At 37.8% G+C, this 18671-nt stretch overlaps 1 protein-coding gene across 13 annotated transcripts in view; it reads right to left on the bottom strand.

Annotated features, from left to right (window-relative positions):
• LOC131167889 (OVARIAN TUMOR DOMAIN-containing deubiquitinating enzyme 12) overlaps positions 1–18671 on the bottom strand; it is a 70986-nt gene that overhangs the window by 25512 nt on the left and 26803 nt on the right. For all 13 annotated transcript variants that reach the window (XM_058126939.1, XM_058126935.1, XM_058126933.1 and 10 more), the window contains 2 exons: positions 2623–2677; positions 2473–2547 (listed from right to left, as the gene is read on the bottom strand). In XM_058126939.1, the coding sequence (XP_057982922.1) occupies positions 2473–2547; positions 2623–2677 (130 nt within the window). The remainder of the gene's footprint in view (positions 1–2472; positions 2548–2622; positions 2678–18671) is intronic.

The raw sequence follows: 18671 nt of genomic DNA, 5'->3' as shown, positions 1-18671 counted from the left end.
AAATCGACATCGAAATCGAAATTTCAATCAGAATTTCCGTACTTTTGGAGCTTCGAAATTTGAATCGAAATCGAAATTTAAGACCATGAACATAACCAACCCTAAACCTTCGAAATCCTTCGCCCAACTTACTATTAAGGGTTGAGAATCCTTGAGAAAACCATGAAGCAACTCGTAAAGAGAGACAAACCCACCAATTGCACTTTCAGTTCTTCTTAAGAATGAACAAAGCTTCGACGTTTCCTAACTTATCCAGTCTCAATCGAAGGACTTACCTTTGATCTAGATGGAGTGAACCCCCACCGTCACACCAAACTAGAAACATGAAAACATTCGACCAAGAAAAATTTGGGGATAATTCAATTGGTTTTTTGTTCGTGGCCATGGGATAATGCATTATGGTACAATGATGCTAAGAAAGACTAAGCTTGACTACAGGTGGTAAGAATCCTACAATTACAACAATGCACAAACATTAGGCAATTGGAGATAATGTGAATGACTTGACATGGTGCAACATAGTACAAAAAGAAGGGACTATGGCTATGACTATGAACATGGATTCAAGCAATTAATGAACCAAAGGAATTCATGTGGAAAAGATAGTTTTTTTAGGGAAGCAAGAAAATTTTGAAATTATACAATCACTAATTTTCCTAATCATTTGTTAATCAATAAGAACGGGAGAATTTTGTTGACCTCGCCAAAGACACTAAGCACAATTTGCAACTAGTTTCAGCCTAATCAGCTTAGTCACACAATGTTCTCAAACTTGCTCGCAATTTCTTAAGTTATTGCAAACAAATCACGAAATGCAGCAGTAAGGTTAGACTACGGAGCCAGCATAATTGAATTTATCTCTTATCATATGTATCAAGAGCCAGCAGCGGAATTTCTTCAAGTTAGCTTCAAATTATCACGCAGGAAATCCAGTTTATGGAGCCTAGAATCAATTTCTTGCATTCTGGAAGTTGCCGAAGGTGCTGGAAGTTTTTTTTTAGCATTGCCAGCACGTGAACAATGGTTTTCTGGATGGGTAGTAGATCAAGGGTAATGATTCCAGTGGTCGTGGCAGTATGAAAAGAAAATATCAGGCAGTTCCGGATTTTGAGGGGCACATGGCTAGAAAATTTTTAAATGGCACATTGCAGCTCTCTAGTGTTTAGGCAGAAATGTTTTAGAGAGGGTCGATGGAGGATCACTTGCTGATAAGACAATCACATTTTATTGGAAGAGTTAGAAATTAGGCATATAAAATATTGTTAATTAGTAAATCTAGATATTTTAGAAGTTTAGTTAATTTAGGGTTATTTTGTGTGTTTTAAGTGCATTGGTGTTATTTTATAATTATTTGTTTTGTCATATTGTTGGGTGTAAATTGTAATGGTGTATTAAGTACCCTGATTCTATTGTATTGACCAGTCATCAGATTTGACATTCTAATTCTATTTTCAGTCATTATTAATCTATTTTAACAAAAGAAAATCTCTTCTAAATTTAGAAAGGCCTCAACATCCTCTCCAAAATATATGAGTTCCATTACATATTTTTCACCAATATATCTATATAAGTATGTCCCCGACTTTCCATATTTTAAAGCATGTGCTGTACTGCGATCTCGTTCCCATTCCATCGAGTCAGAATGTTCCGCATTCTAGGTAGCACTAGATAAGAGTAAAAAAGTCTCCCCAAAGCACCAATGGGAACCATAAGCTCAAACAAATCTCTGAATTCATTATCCTTGTTTCAGATACCAAGTAAACCATGGCACTCCCAACCCCTTAACATCAAGCAAAGATATCATATAAACAGAGGAATCACAGAAACATACAAACACCCATCTCCGAAGTAGACCTAGGGTCTAAAATAAATAAAAGGAAACCTTGAAGATCCAAAAGGCACCATCCACACTCAATCTTAAAATCTAGGTTCCCAAAAGGAGACAACACTTAAAAACAACCCGAGCACAAATTATAGCTTAAGGCTTTTAAGTGAAGACAGCATCCAAAGCAACCACAAAAGTATACTCCTTAAGTACCTTCCTCTTAATCACACCACCTAAACTCTTCACTGCCAACTCGAGGCTTTCATAATACACCATAGAAACTCCACCCGTCCAATCTCTTTCCTCATCATAATTAGTAGATGACTTGAGCTTCTTCAACTCTCTCCGACTTCTTAAGCTTCTCCCTAGTTTCACCCTTAGATGGAACTACAATGCTAACCTCCCCTCAGCTGGACACCTTAACTAAAGATGTAATTCCCCCAGACAAGAGGTATCAATACTGGCAGAAGAACAAAAAATAGTGATGACAGCAATAGTTTGTTTGATCTTTTTAAGTTCATACCTTCCTTCAAGGTGTATGTGGTTCATACAAAAGCTGACATTAAGCACTTCAATACCCATTCCAAGCCAATTTCTAATGCAAATCAACCCTCTGAATGTTCCTCACCATTTTAAAGAAACCATACCTGTTTCACAATTTCCTTTCGAACATGCTTGTGATGCTCTGGAGACTTATACATCTGGTCTGAAAGTGCACGAAACTGCAAAAGGGGGATTGGAGTTCATAATAAAAAAGAACTCAGGCAACATTAACATTAATTTGTAACTACACATACCTGACAATTCCCATCTCCAGCGACCTTAACTTCATATAAACCATAAATATTAAGCCTGGTAGAAAATTATGAAGAAATCACTCAGTTTGATGAAAGGCCAACGGAACATATCACGTATTCAAGTTCATCCATATTTACAAATTATAGCAGCCATTTAAAATCTAGCTCATGAACATTGTTTAAAATGAACATGGATAATGCATAGCTTTGAAACCTCTAAAAGTGTAGAGGCATAAACCTTAAAATGTGTGGTTAACCACATTTATTAAAAAAAAAAAATGATGCAAGGGATTGGAGGCAATGTCACTTGAACTTCGTATACACATGCATGCACTTTTACACATGCACGTGCACACATATACATACATGTAAGGATGCAAGAAGGTTGTAATTTTGTGCTGTCTATGTAGTGTTTGGCCCATTTGATTAGAAAAGGGTGCTCATATTTTTCATGGTTGTTCTTTGCCTTTGCATCTGTTTTCAGACAGAATGTTCTCTTTGCTTCTTCGTGGGCACATAGTTGTTAGAATCTTACGATCCTCAATTTGATTCATACAATTTGTATCAACTCCACACCAAATCTATTCGAATCTTTCTAGTGAATCTAAAACCTACTGAATCATTGCTGAATCTATCAATTCACCTAGTGAATCTAATGTATTGATCCAAATCTATCGATTCACACAATTCTAGACCTATCATATCCTGACAAACCTGATTAGTTTAAAGCCCCCAAAATAGCTTTTTTTTCTTTTTTCTTGCTTTTTTTTTTTTTTTACACTATTACCTTCCATTTTTTGTCTATGTTAGTTTTGTGCTAAAAAAGAGAAGAAATAGAACTTCACACCTTATATTGCCTTCATGAAACCATTCTTCACTCTAGGAGTACACTATTCTGCTAGTAGAGAGAAGGGAAAGAACACTCACTGGTTGAGGTAGTACTCATGTTTCATTGTGTTGTTAAGATTCAAGAGTTGGTTTTTGTGGTAGTTAAGCTATTATCATATTTTTCTATTTAGTCTGTGAAAGAATATACATAAAATATTATTTTTTAAAATTGTTGATGAACACCAAAAGTTCAATTTTCCATTATTTTTTCTTGATTCCTTCCCTTAAACAGCATAAAGTTCGTTTTTCTATTAATATTTCTTGACTCTCTCTTAGTTCTCATTTGCTCAGGGAAAGTATACACATGAAATTTGGTTTTTTTATTTCAAATTTTAAATGTACTTTACCATTTTGCTTGTTGTTTGTATATCAATATATGCACACCATTTATAATTGATTTTGGAAATTGTACTGAAACTTATGACTAAATTTGACTCTCGATTCTTGATTCCCATAATTGGAGTTTCAATTCACAATTTGAATCTCGATTTGACAACTATGCGTGAGCATATTTCCGTATTTATCTGGCTCTTTTAGAAGAATTTACTTCTCAGATTTTCAGAAAAATTGGATGGCCTTGTTAGCTTGACTATATTGTTGTATTTTGCTTTTGGATTTTTCAATTTTTTTCCCTGTTTTCATTAGGTGGATATTTTATCCTTCTTGTACATCCTCCTATTCTCAATATATTTTCTTTTCTATGAAAAAAAACACACACACACATATATACATGTACATTTACATGCGTGAGTGAATCAATCAAATAATAAAATGATCAGAGTGTATTACTAGGATCCTTTTGATCGAATATGCTAGACATCCAAAAAACTTGCTCTTCTCACTTCAGAAAGAAAAAGGATTGGACTGCTCTATGGAAGTGTGGAATATTTGCAGTGCTGTGGGATATTTTCAGGGATAAAATTGATCAGGCAGCTGGTTTGGGAAAAGATTCATTATTTGGCTTCTCTATGGTGCATAGCTCTAGTTGTTTCAAGGGAGCAAGCTTTTCAGAAATTCAGCGAGACTGGAGAATTTTGTTGCTTTGATATATATTTTGTGTTCAAGTTTCTTTCTTTTTATGTAAGTTCCCAGATTTTTGACCAGAGATGTCTCATTCTCTTATTTGTAAATTCTTCTTTTTCTAATGAAATCTCTTCTTTTGCTATAAAAAAAATAATAATAATAAAAAAGCTGCACTTCTCATTATAAAAACATACAAAGGCAAGATTAAGAAAAAAAAATTGGAAGAATTTGGAACAAGGTAGTCATGAGTAGGAAAAATAAAATTGAAAGAATTTGGAACAAGGTAATCATGAGTCTCATGACTAAACACATTTGGAACCTACTCACACAGCTCTTTGCAACTTTATGGTGCAAAACTTAGAATAATACCCCACAAGAGCCAGGGGCCTTCCCAGAGAGTTACAGAATTACATCTGTATATGAAGGAAAGAAACCAGAGGCTGGAGGTTGTGGGGCATCACAAGAATAGCCAGAAAGGGAAAAGGCGAGTTGCGATCTTGCGAAAAAGGATCTGCACAGATTGTTGGAAGTGTACACTCAAATAAATCTGCAGATGGCAGCTCAGGATTGACTTTACTTTTTTTTCGTTAGAGGACATCACGTGGATGGTACTCAAGTACAAACAACAGAGAAAATCACCCATACGTCCATACTGGAGAGATTCAAAAAATTCGAGCATTACATAATAAGGGTCATTCAAAACCAAACTGTGGTGCCAACTAGTAACAGTAGCTATCCATTGGTCTCTAACAACACGAAGAAGAGGCAAACATTCCTTGAAAGCTCTCCGATCCTTTCCCTCCACACAGCCCAAGAGATGGAAAGGGGAATGAGGGACAAAGCCTTCCTCCTTTCGTTGCTTGGGTGGATCCCTTTCCAAGCCCATAACTCACCTTCCACTATTCTGGCAATGACCCGCAGCTGCTTGATTAGAGAAGTGGCCAGGTTCCAAAACGCCTGGTCCATGAGCAGTGCAAGAGAATGTGCTAGGCTGATTAAGCATTATTCAAACACAAGTAGCACCTGCTGACAAAGGCAGAACCCTGTTTTGCAGGTTGCCCATGGTAAGACTCTTCCTAAAACTTGCCTCCCATGCAAAGAAAGTGACCATTGCAGGGAGACAGTTTTCCACACGGACTACCAAGTGATATTGCTGCTGGTAGCTGTCACAAGAGTGTAGCTTAAGAATTTTATAATAGGGTATGTCCATAAAACAAACATTTTTGTCCAAGATCCACTTGAGATCATTACAAGTGTTATAAGAGTTTCATACAAGCTTCCGTAAAATCCTGTGAGCTAGTCCATTTCCCAATGAAGGGCATTTGGAAACAGGGAATATTCTAGAATAATCCATGAGCCTATGATCTGTAAACTGAAGGTAATTGCTGATTAGGGCTTCTTTGTCGCACACCAAACTAAAAATGGAAGGGAATCTGGCTTTCAAAGAGCTAAACAAAATGTCATTACCAAAAGAAAACATTGACCCATTCCCAACTTGGAAACTCAAATAGGAGAAAATTTTATCCCATCCATTCCTATTGAATTTCTGAACTCCAACACCATAAGCACCTCTGACATCTTTTGTAGCCCAACTGTGATGGCAAAGACCATACCTAAAGGCGACATTTCCCTTAAGTTATGATCTATCTCCTTCACAAATCTCCAAAGCCATTTCCCAAGAAGGGCCCCACGCATCCTTTTTGAACCCCCTCCCCTCACGAATTTCCAAAGTCATTTCCCAAGCATCCTTTTTGAACCCCTTCCCCTCCACCTTCCAATCTTTTGGCAATTCAGTTGGGGTTAGGGAAGAGGCCCACCAGTGCTGATCCCCACTTGAATAAAAGGTAAGGGCATATTGTCGAAGGGGCTTGAGATTTTTTTTTTTATCACCAAAATAAATATATTAAGAAAAATAATGAAGAAAATTAAATTCTAGAAGAAGAAAAGAGAGCCTAAAAGTACAAAAAAGAAAAATAAAAAATAGAAAATAAATCAAAAAAGAAAATAAAAACAAAGCTAAATAGAACTAACAAACTCTAGTTAAAAAAACCCCTATTTAAACCCTTCTCTTCATAATTGATAGAGCTCTAAAGCCTTGCCAATTCCCGTTATCTTTTATTTGCTTTTCCTTTTACCTAAGGAATATCAACAAAGTCCAACATATCAAAGTTACGCTCAGAGTCAAGGGAGAAAGACCCCTTATCTATCACTTCTTTCATCTAGTTTAATTTGTGTTTAATATCATTAGTACCCCCTTTCAACGGGATTGGAAGTTCCTTCTAAGGGAGAGCTGATTTTAGTAGTTGTACTTTATTTTTTGTGTTTTCTTTTATTTTATTTTTTGTTCTTTCTAGGGATTCGCAAATTTTGTTAAGGAGATGTCTTCTCTCCTGAATTTACATTCTTTATATTTCTAATGAATTTTTTTTTCCTTTTAAAAAAAAAATCATTAGTGCCCTTTGCACAATTTCGGAGAACAATTGAATGCACTCTTCCCATACAGTTGTATGCTTCGTGTAAAGTCGTCACTCTATCCCAAGGCTTCCACTCCTCTCCTTTAAAGCTTTCCTCTGTAAGTTGAGCCAAGGCTTCCTCTTCATACAACGCTAAATTAACTCTCAGTTGATCCACCGACAATTCCTTCTAAGATTCACAAAAGCTGCTTCAGTCATCTTCCAAATCAAATGTCTCCTCCCCCCTCCCCCCTCCCCCCACTCTCAAGGATCTTTGACTCCCTTTCTGAAGTCCCACTGGCTGAAATAAAAATAGCTATGGGTTGATATCAAGTGCCGCATTCATCAGATACTCCTCCATCCCCTTCAAATCCTCCAAGTACTGTGTCTTTGAGACCTCTCCATTCAATTTTCCTCCAAATCTTTGTCAGCCCTCCCTTTCTAACCTTCCCCCGAACTCCCAATCCACCAAGCTTACTCATCTGACCTCTAGAAGGGATACTTGCATCGTTAATTTTACCCTTTTCAACCCATCTGCTAACAGCCCTTCTCAGCCTATTATTTATATGCCCACGCTTGTTGTCCCCAATACCATTGTTAGGCAAGGAGTTACACCCGAGTAGCACATTAGTTCTCCTTTCCTTTATCGAGTGCTCTTTGAAAACTTAGGAGAATGACCGGTTATCCAAAAGCCTTTGAAAGACATTTTGCTTCTTCAATTTCAAGGTCAATACAGAGCTTCATCAATGCTTCTAAAAACTTGTGTCCTCCCTCCTTCTGATTCCCTTCTGAGGCACGGAGTGCTCGCCTGTGACCTCCAGAAGACTTCTCCTCAATATAGATAAACCTACCCCTCATTACTCCTCAATCTATATGAATCCTACCTCCCTCTCTACCAAAAAAAGCATCCCCTGCTTGTCCATTCGCTGCCCTAATGGACCCAAATAGATCACCCCACGGGATCTCAAGATCCATAAGAATCCATTCTCAGTAAGATGTAAAAAAAGAATCTCCCTACAAATTCAAACAACCTCAAAGTTGTACTGTCCAAGCAATTAGCATTGAAAATTTTCCTCTCAATCTTCACAGTAGCATGTTGGATTATCTCCTTCCCTTCCCATATAACCATGTAAGATTAAATAACCAAAAAAATGTGTACCAATAAGGGAAAGAGCACGAACAGACAGCAAGTAAACAAAACAACCAACCAACACCAATTAGGATGAACAATAGCCTCCCAAAGTGCTCCATATGTAGAAGGCTTGTGAAGCCCTGTTAATGATTAGCGTGAAAGTCAACGCTAGTGGGACTACAAGTACATCTCTAACGCCAAAGAAAAGAGTCCAATCAAACACTATTGAAGGGGACAACTTTTCTAGTATTGCAACAGCAGTCCCAAACGTAGAGGAGGAAAGTCGGTCACTAATGGGGACACCAGAAGAGAGTTGAAGCGGATGGCTCTGTTTCGAAGTAGTCCCAGACTCAGTCAAGCAAGAGGCGCTAAGACGAGAATCCTTGAAGATGTGAGTCACTAAAAGCGAGAGTCAAAGCAACCTCTATCAAACGAGACAACTCTAAAGTTTGTGTAGTCTCAGTTGCTGGAGATGTCAGTCACACTTTCTCTGTCATTGATGGGTTCGAGAGAATCAAGATCAAGGATGACTTGCCAAAGGGTATGCAGAAATATGTGCGAAGGAATATTGGGAGAAACATAGCGTTCAACTATGATAGGTCTTTGAAACGATTCAAGAACTAGGCAATTTTGGGGCTTCAAACCAATTTCCCTTCTAGGACATCAGAGACGAAAGGTTTCAAACATAAAGATTTAGTAGGAAAATGTTTGTGGATGCTCACCATGCTCACATTTGCGCAAGTGGCCAACATCGTGGAGAGAGCATCGTAACTTTTTTGTCCACAACCATCTTACATTTATTTCCATTTTGTAAATCCCTAGAAATGTACCTCTTGACATGAACTACTAAGAAGACCCCACTTATTCTTTCCTCCATCAGGAAAAATTTTGTAAGATTCCCCCTATATATCTTCAACAAAATTCTCCCTTCTCAAACCATCAACTCATCCGAAAATTCATGCTCATGCTTATCCCTTAAACCTTGGTTCTTGTTATCAGAAACTTTCTTTGGCCTCACTACTGCCTAAACCCAACTAAAAGAAACCCCCTGGCCCTTATTAGAAAATAGATCATATCATAACCATGGGTTTAGATGGCTCCTGGACTGTCACTTGGGTATAGGCCTGGTCAACCAAAATGGCGCATCTTATAAGTGGAAGAGCCCTCCATTTATTCCAAACAACTAATTCACTTCAAACCCTTTCACACAATGGGCATACTCAAGAATTGGGGTTAGTTTAGATAATAAAGACTCCTTTATCAAATATTGGCCTACGTCAACAATCAACAAGCTCCATAGCCAATCCTCATTGCATCATCATTTCTAAGAGAAACCCTAGCTGCCTCTAAAACTTTCACTACTCCAGCTGACACGCTAAATACCATGTAAGAGTCATCGTCTTTAAAGTTTTGAACAAAACACTAATTGCTTTCGAAGCTAAACTATTCAATTGCAACTCATCACCACATGGAGAACAAGTCTGCCCATTGCTTGCAACCCCTCCCTGACTCCATGGCAAATTGCTACTTTTACATCCCTCACCATCAACATTCTTCACTGTTGCCACCACCTTACTCCGCGATCCCTGATCAAGTTGAATGCGTTCATCCTTGCCATTAGCCTCATGATGGAGATCCTTAGCCAACTCACAATCATTTTCAAAACTTCACCTCCTAACCTAATTCTAGGAAATTCTCCATCTTTGTTAAACAAATCACTAACCAATCTCTATGCTACCCAAAATGCATGTTATGAAACCCACTACCTAACCAACCGAAAATAGACAATCCATCAAAACCATTTAGCAGCACCTGTAGAAGACCTCACCCACCTATTGCAATTTAGATTGTGTTTGAGAATGAACAAATATTGATTCTCCCCCACACTGTCTAACCTTATATCAAAGATCATTCATTTGATCTAATTACATAACTTGTTACTAATTACTTATTTAATATGTTCGCTATTCATGTGTTATTAAGAGTACGTTAGTGCGTGAGTTAGATAATATGGTCACCGTAATGTACTTCACATATATTATAAATAGAAAGAGAGACCTATCACTGTGATTGAGTATCTAAGTCCTCCAATTTACAAATGCTCTTAACATGGTATCAAAGTTTTGAAGAAGAATAAGAAGAAGAGCCTAGGAGGTATAGGTGGTCCTCCATCACTACACCTAAAATGCGTGGTCAAATAGGTGACCTAGGGGGTATAGGTGGTCCTCCATCACTCAAAACCTCAAGGCAAAGGGATCTAAGGGTCCCAAGGTTTGTACTCGTCTAAAGAGTGCACAGATGGGTGCAAATATGAAAAACAAATTGTCCGAAGAAAAAAGAAAGCACTCTAGTGAGGTAGTGCCAAAGATTTTAAGGAGGAAATGAGAAAGGAGAGTGATGTAGGACGAGAAGCGGTTATTTGGATGGATCATTTCGACCCAATTAGGAGGCCTAAGTCAAAGAATAGGGTGAATGGTTTATTGGGTCCAAAAACAAAATGTGCTTAGTTAGCTCTTTAAGTATGTGTGTGTAGTTTTCTTGTATTAGGATTATTTATGTTGAGGGCTTGTTTGTAGTAATTGTACATTTTAGGGGTATGTTTTTAATGTAATGTAGTTTTAGGGGTATGTGTGTAATTTCATGTGTTTAGAGGCTTTCTTATAAATAGAGTGTGAAAGCCATTATGTAGGCAATTGTTGATGAATTTGAATGTTAGTGAACATGAGTTCCCCCCCCCCCCCCCCAAAATATCTCCTCTCTCCTCCCTTTCCCTTCCTTCTCTTCTAATTTCTCCATGGCTGCAAAACCTTGATGTTGTCCCTGCATCATTTGGTATCAGAGCCCAACTTCGATCTCCATTCTTCCATTTCAATCCCCACATCGTTCCCTTCTCTCCTCTCCTGCCCTGCTCTTCTCCGCCCCTTTCTCTCTTAATTCTCTCAATTTCTGATTTCTTCTCTTCTTCTCCTCTCTTCTCTGTTCTGATCTCCTATTCTGTCCCTAATCCTTTGCTGCCCAGCAGCCTTCTGTCCTCTTACTTCTTCGATGTTTCTTTTCTCCTTCTCTTCTTCTTCTCTTTAATTCTCTCCCATAACTCTCTCAAGTCTCTTTCACATTTCCAAATTATGTAGCTGTCTTCTGGCTGTCTCTGTCTAAAAAAAATCACCAAAAGGGAGTTTCTAAACTTTTAAGAAATTCCAATCATGTCCCCAAATCTCAAACACCACTTTCTAGGGATCATCCTGCAACACCACCCAGAAAACCAAAAACAGAACGCCCCCCCCAAAACCTCTCTTCTCAATTTCATCGACGTCCGACCATCAAAGGACACCCACGCTCCTGCCAAAAGTTCTCTAGTCATCTGCACTTTGAAAACTCTCATCTCCTGTGCTATTCTCATAACATCACCACAACCAATAAACTCCTCATCCCTTGATCTCCCCTCAATCCAAGTTTCGTCACCAGAGGTGCCTCACCAACGGCGCACGCACCCCACGCGTTGGCGACATGCAACTGGGAGACTTCCACAATTTTCTGCAATTCCAAATCTTATGAAAATTGCTTCAGCCACGAGATTTTGGATTTTCTCCATGATATTTTGACTTGCAAGGAGATATTTTTTTTTTTTTTTTATACAACAAATTACAAACAAGCACGGTAATTTTGGCACAAAACATTGAAATTGCCGCTGCCAGCATAAAAAATCAGGGCTTTTTTTGCTGCATTTGAGAGTGAATTTGTTTCATTTCTACATGATACTCTAGATTAAAGGTGACTCAAAGATTGTTCTTAAATAATTGAAAGTGAAGTTTGTGACTTGCCTAATATAATTGCATCATGGTGACCAATGTTGAATTGTCTGCAAAGATGGAGTAGTTATCCAGTAGGGCACAAAATATGGAACATGCTTTGGAGACTATTACAGAAGCTTTGAATAAGCTAACAACCAAAGTTGCAGCCTTAGGTAAAAGGCCCATGGAATTTCCTGCCAAACAAGATTGTGGAATAGCTGCTGTCCCTCATGCTTTTGAGTTGTGTGAAGGGCAAAATAATCATTTGAGTAAGCAAATCAAACTAGAAGTCATAGATTTTAATGGTGATTATTTTCCTGATGAATTTGATGACTGGGTGTATTCTTTGGAGTACTATTTTCGATGGTATGACATGAATGAGGCTAGAAAGTTGTACTTTGCTGAATGCCTGAATCAAAATTTAAGGGAGCAACTCAAATTTGGTGGATAAAACAAAAGGAGACCTTTAGAAGAAGGAGATTTGGTAAGATTACAACGTGGGATGAGATGAAGTGAGCCATGCAATAGCAAATTGTGCCTCCCAATTATCAGCAGCGTGTTCATCTCCAGCTCTTTGATTTGAAGCAAGAAGATACACTAGTAGATTCTATCATTTGGCCATCCATGCCAATATAGAATGGAAAGAGGACATTATGATAACTTTGTATAGAAAAGGGTTGAAGCCAGCTATTGTCTCCAAACTTGCTGCATGTCATCTCATTACAGTTGAGAATGCAGCACAGGTTGCCACTTAGATTGAGGAGGGCATGCAACTCAATCCTCCTAAAGCTACATCAGCCCTTCAGTATGAGACAAGTTGAGCAATTGGGAAAAGGTGTTCAGACTAATACCTCTTGGAAGACTCCTGAGCATTCTGGAACAACTTATAATAGCCAACCATCACTCAAATGCTTTAAATGTCAAGGCTTTGGACATCGAGCTGCACATGTCCTAACCAAGTCATGGCTGTTGCAGAAAAAGAAGAAGATGATGATGATACTCTAGTAGTTGAAGCTGAAACAAAAATTCCACGTGACTTAGATGATGATGGCAATTTGAAAACTTGTTTAGTGCTTCGACATTGCTCTCTTCCCACAAAGTTGAAGATACAGAGGATTGGACACGGACTAACATCTTTCAAACTCAAGTGATATGCCTAAAACAACTTTGCACTTTGGTTAGTGATCTTGGTAGTTGCACAAATGTAGTTTCTAAAGAAGTTGTGAAGAAGTTAAATTTGAAGTTGAGCCTCATCCCGAACCATACAAAACTGCTTGGGTGAATAATACCAACTTGAAGGTCCATGATCGCTGCTTACTTACCTTCAAGATTGGTTCCATTATGGAGACAGTGCAATGTGACATCCTTCCTCTCAAAATTTGTCACATTCTGTTGGGTCAACCATGATTATTTGATAGGAAGGTGAAGCATGATGGATATGAGAATTCTTATTCCCTCTCCATTGACAAAAGGAAGTACAAATTGATGCACAAATTCTTCTACTCACCAAGTTGAAGCGTACTGTTGATTCCTTTCTTAGGAAATGAGATGACTCTGTTCATGGTGATGAACTCCTTGGTACTTTCCCCAACTCGACGGAGTCAAGTTCTTTTTGGAAGGAGGGAATTTATATAGGATGAGAAGTGGCTATTTGGATGGATCATTTCGACCAAATTAGGAGGCCTACAAAGAATAGGGTGAATGGTTTATTGGGTCCGAAACCAAAATGTGCATAGTTAGTTAGTTGTTGAAGTATGTGTGTGTACTTTGCTTGTATTAGGATTATTTATGTTGTGGGATTGTTTATAGTAATTGTGTATTCTAGTGGAATGTTTGTAATGTAATGTAGTTTTAGGGGTATGTGTGTAATTTCATGTGTTTAGAGACTTTCTTATAAATAGTGCGTGAAAGCCATGATGTAGGTAGTTGTTGATGAATTTGAATTGAAGTGAACATGAATTCCTCTACCCCCCCTCCCTCCCCCCCCCCCCCCCCAAAAATTATCTCCTCTCTCCTCCTTTCCCCTTCCTCCTTCTCTTCTAATTTCTCCATGGCTGCAGAACCTTGATGCTGGACCTGCATCAGAGAGTTAGTCATTGTGGAAAACATAAATGCTAAGAAAAAGACGAGCAATTTTTGTGATGGGGTTAGCAAAGGTAAGAAGGTAATGAAATGGGGGGTTGTATCAGATAATGAAAGCGATGTCTTAGTGAGTTTGATTGTGGTGGGGGTTTACTGTAGGATGAAATTAGGGAACAATATGGATGTCTTCGTGAGTTTGATTGTGGTGGGGCTTTACTGTTGGATGAAATTAGGGAGCAATATGGATATGTTTCTAATTCCAGTGATGTTTTAGGGGGCTTATCATATGTACACCCATTCCCTTGGTAGGATTGGAGGGGGTCTCTATATTTGAAAATGACAATTTGGTGAATGAGCTGAAGTGCAAGGACAGTATTTTACCAACACCACTGAAGGAAATTTCGAGGAAGGATTTTTTAAGTTCAAAGTCTCATGGATAAATTCGATTTAAAGTTTTGTGATAGTGGGGGAAATGAAGTGTGTTTTGATGGGTGTAGAAAAACAGAGCTAAAAAGGGTCAAAGGGAATTAGCTAGCTTGAAGAATTAGGGAATTATGAAGGAAAAGGATTGAAGAGGGGGTTCCTTGTTCAATTGTTAATATTACTTTTTTATTTTTTTTTATTTCATTTTATTTTATTACGGTGGACTTCTTGTCCTCTTTTGTTGTAATTTCTCTTTCTCTATCTAATATATCTTCTTTTATTATCAAAAAAGTATTTTATTAGTTCAGGGTTACTTTATACTATCTTGCTTTCTAGGGGCTTTGTGAAAATATATATTTTATTTAATAGTGGGCAAAAATTTGTTAGTTTTTTGAACAGTTATCAATTTAAATTCAGATTTCCCAGACTGTTTTTCTCTCTCTCATACAGGTTCTTCCTATCTTCTCCTTCTTCTTCCTCCTCCTCTCTTCTTCTTGTTTCTTCTCCTTTTGTCTTCTCTGTTCTGTTCTCTGCTTCCCAGAAGCCTTCTTTCTTCTCTCTTCTCTGTTGTTCTTCTCCTTCACTTTTTCTCCACTTCTTCCTAATTCTCTCCCATAATTCTGTCTCTAATTTCTGAATATTCTGTTCCTGTTCTCTCTCTATTTTCTTCCACTGTTCTGCTTCCTGATCTGAACTCTCTCGTTCCTCTGTTCTGTCGCTGTCTTGCCCTTCTTTTCCTCTCCTTTCCTCTTTCTTCTTCTCTACTTCTCTCTGTTTCTCCCCCCTCAATTCTCTTATTCTGTTCTGCTGTCACTGTCCTACATCAATTGTTTTTCATATCTCCTCGTGGGCATATGTTTCCAAAGCTTTCAAGGGAGTGTGTTTTGCTGATGTACAGCATAATTGAAAATCTCAGATGTACTGAATTTTTGTTTGTTTTTTACTAGTTTTTGTTAGTATAACGATGTCCTGTCTATTTTTGAAAGAAATTGTTCGGACATCTTCAATAGAGACCAATGGAAATGAGCAATTTGATTAAGATGGACAGACATGCAAAGACAAAAGGAAGACTATGCAGAACATGGGTGAGGTTGTGAAAAGGATTTTACAGAAATTTAATCTAACAGAAGGTGCTGCCTTGAAGGAGTGAACAAAAATTACTGAAAAACTGAAAAAACCTCACCGAAACCAGACCAAAAACACAAACAGTTTGGTTTTTCGGTTTTCAGTTTCAGTTTTGATTTTTAAATTTGAAAAATTTCGGTTTCAGTTTCGGTTTCCGGTAATAACCAAACCAAAAAATCAAATTAAATACAAATTATATTTATAAATTAATTAATTATATATATGTTAGAATATCATTGGTCCTTGCCCCCAGCTTTAGTAGGGGACAAAACACTGGAATGAGCCAATTATAAATTTGGCTTCAGATCTGAAGACTGAAGGGTACGCTTTCTCAAATCTCAGTTTCTCAAATGAATGCGACTGTGCGAGTGGCCTCTAGAGTCTATACCCCCCCCCCCTGCCGCATCGACGCAACCACACAGGTCGGCAGCGCTGCGCCACCGCAAGGCCCACAACCCTCGATCACCACCTCTAAGTCCTCTCTGATGATCACCGCCCCTTGATCGCCGTCACAACCCTTGATCCCACCACAACCGTCGTCAACCCTCAAGATCACCTTGCCGCCTCAAGGTTTGCTGCTCACTGCTCATCCTTCGGAGTTCCATTGCTTGGATCTTCCTGTTTTTGTTTCTTCGTTTGATCGATTTGAGCTCTTCGATGGATTAAACCGTCAACTTACCATATCTCCTCTGCACATCTTCTTCATTTTGTTTCAGTTCTTTTCCTGTCTTCTTAGCCAACAAAATAAAGCTTTCATAGTCACAAGGGAAGAAATGGCTTTGATTTGCTTAGGTGAGTTCATAAGATGCATTCTTTCTTGATCTTGAATTTTCTTGAGAGCAAGATTCCCTTTCCTGCATTTTTGTTTTGAATGGCTCTTTGATCTCTCTTTGCATTTGTTTTGACAATTGCTTGAGCAGCAGCTTTCGGCTGCTGGCGGGTCTATTCCCATATTGGCCACATAGTCAGATGCAGCAAAGCTATCTTTTGTGGACAAAGACAAAAAAGCTATCTAATCTATTTGTAATTATTTTTTCCATATATTTTTATTTAAAAACAGCTTTTATATACATTGCTATTTTTGAGGATTATGTCCAAACCTAATGAATTTGTAATTATATATGATTTTTGACGATTATGTTCAAATCTAATGAATTTGTAATTATATATGATTTTTATAGATGTCTGAAAGTAAGGACAACGCAAGTGTCAATTCAACTCTTTATTTGAGCCCGAACCCAAGTCCAAGCCCAAGCACAAATGTAGAATCAGACGATAATGTTGTTACTTCAGAAATAGAGTTGGGTGATAAGAGAAAGTTTAAATCAAGATTAGAGGTATGGGACCATTTTACTAGATTCTGTGTTGATGATACTCAAGAGGTAAAAGCTAAATGTAAATATTGTCCAGAAGCATTTTGTGCTGATTCAAGAAGAAATGGAACAAGACCTTGTGGAATCACTTGAACACATGTCCCAAGTCCAGATCGTGATCAATCACAAATTAAATTCAAACCAGAAACAAAAATGGGGGGAAAACAATTAACATGCCAAAAATATGATGCAAATGTTCTTAGAAAGGCCACGGCATATATGGTGATAGTGGATGAACTACCTTTTAGATTTGTGGAAGGGCAAGGTTTTAAATATTTTTGTAACTTCATGGAACCTAGATTTAAGGTTCCATCACGAGTGATAGTGGCTAGGGATTGTCTTCTTTTATATGGAGAAAAGAAAAAGAAATTAAAAAAAATTTTGAGACATGATTGCCAACGAATTTGCCTCACAATAGACACTTGGACTTCTTTACAGAATGTTCATTACATGTGTTTGACTATGTATTTCATTGACGATGAATGGAGGTTACAAAAAAGAATTTCGAGTTTTGGTCCAATTCCTAATCACAGAGGAAAAGTGCTAGATTTTGCTATTGAGAAATATTTGTTAGATTGGGAAATAGATAAAATTTTTACCATTACTGTGGACAATGATAGCTCTAATGGTACAGCCATTAGTTACTCATCAATTTAGTTGTGCAAGATGGATTGAAACTTGTGGGAGATACGGTACTTCGAATTAGGGAAGCAGTGAAATATATTAGGAAATCACCAGGTAGAACTGCAAAATTTAAAGAGCGTGCAGATGAGGAGATGGTTAATTGTAAAAAGCCTTTGTGTTTGGATGTGCCTGCTAGAAGGAATTCCACATACATGATGTTGGACAATGCTCAAAAATTTCAAAAAGCTTTTGCTAGATTTGATGAACAAGATCGGGACTTTGCACTTGATCTTTCGAGAGATGGTGGAAAAGGAAAACCAATGGAAGATGATTGGGATGATGTGAAGAGGATGGTGCAATTCCTAGAATATTTCTATGAATTCCCTTTGCGTGGTTTTGGTTCTAATTATGTGACTTCTAAAACTTTTTTCAATGAAATTTGCACGATTAATGCTTTGTTAGAAGGTTGGTGCAATAGTGATGATTTAGAATTAAGTGAAATGGCATTCAAAATAAAACATCAATATGATGATTATTGGGGGAATCCAAAAAAACTGAACATGATGATGTTTGTTGTCACCGTTCTTGATCCTTGATATAAGTTGGAATATGTAGAGTGGGACCTTTCTCAATTGTTTTCTCCTCCTGCATCTTCAATTTTGAGTAAAAAGGTGAAGGATGTTATTTTTGCTATGTTTGATGAGTACAAAAGTGGGGGTAAGCAATGTAGTGGACCTGGCGGTAAAACTTCTGAAATTGGCTCTAGTTCTTCTAGTGGTGTAGTGGATATTTAGCAACCATCAATGAAGATAAGGATGCTTATGGTGGATAAATTCAAGAGGCATAGATCAGAAAAAAAAAAAAGTTGGGAAGGCAAACATGATCTTGATAGGTATCTTTATGATGACCTTGAAGAGCCTAGTCATTAATTTGATATTTTAGGATGGTGGAAGATAAATAATCCGAGATCTCCTATCCTCTCACAAGTAGCACGTGATGTTTCGGCTGTCCCTATATCTACTATTGCTTCAGAGTCTGCATTTAGTACAGGAGGTCATGTTCTTGACTCTTTTAGGACATCATTGACCCCCAACATTGTGGAGGCTCTTATATGTTCTAAGATTGGTTGCGGAAT

The sequence above is a fragment of the Malania oleifera genome, chromosome 11 (genome assembly GCF_029873635.1).
Source record: "Malania oleifera isolate guangnan ecotype guangnan chromosome 11, ASM2987363v1, whole genome shotgun sequence".
Taxonomy (NCBI): domain Eukaryota; kingdom Viridiplantae; phylum Streptophyta; class Magnoliopsida; order Santalales; family Ximeniaceae; genus Malania; species Malania oleifera.
The sequence above is the reverse complement of the archived record's forward strand: the minus strand, read 5'-3'. Positions and strand labels throughout refer to the sequence as shown.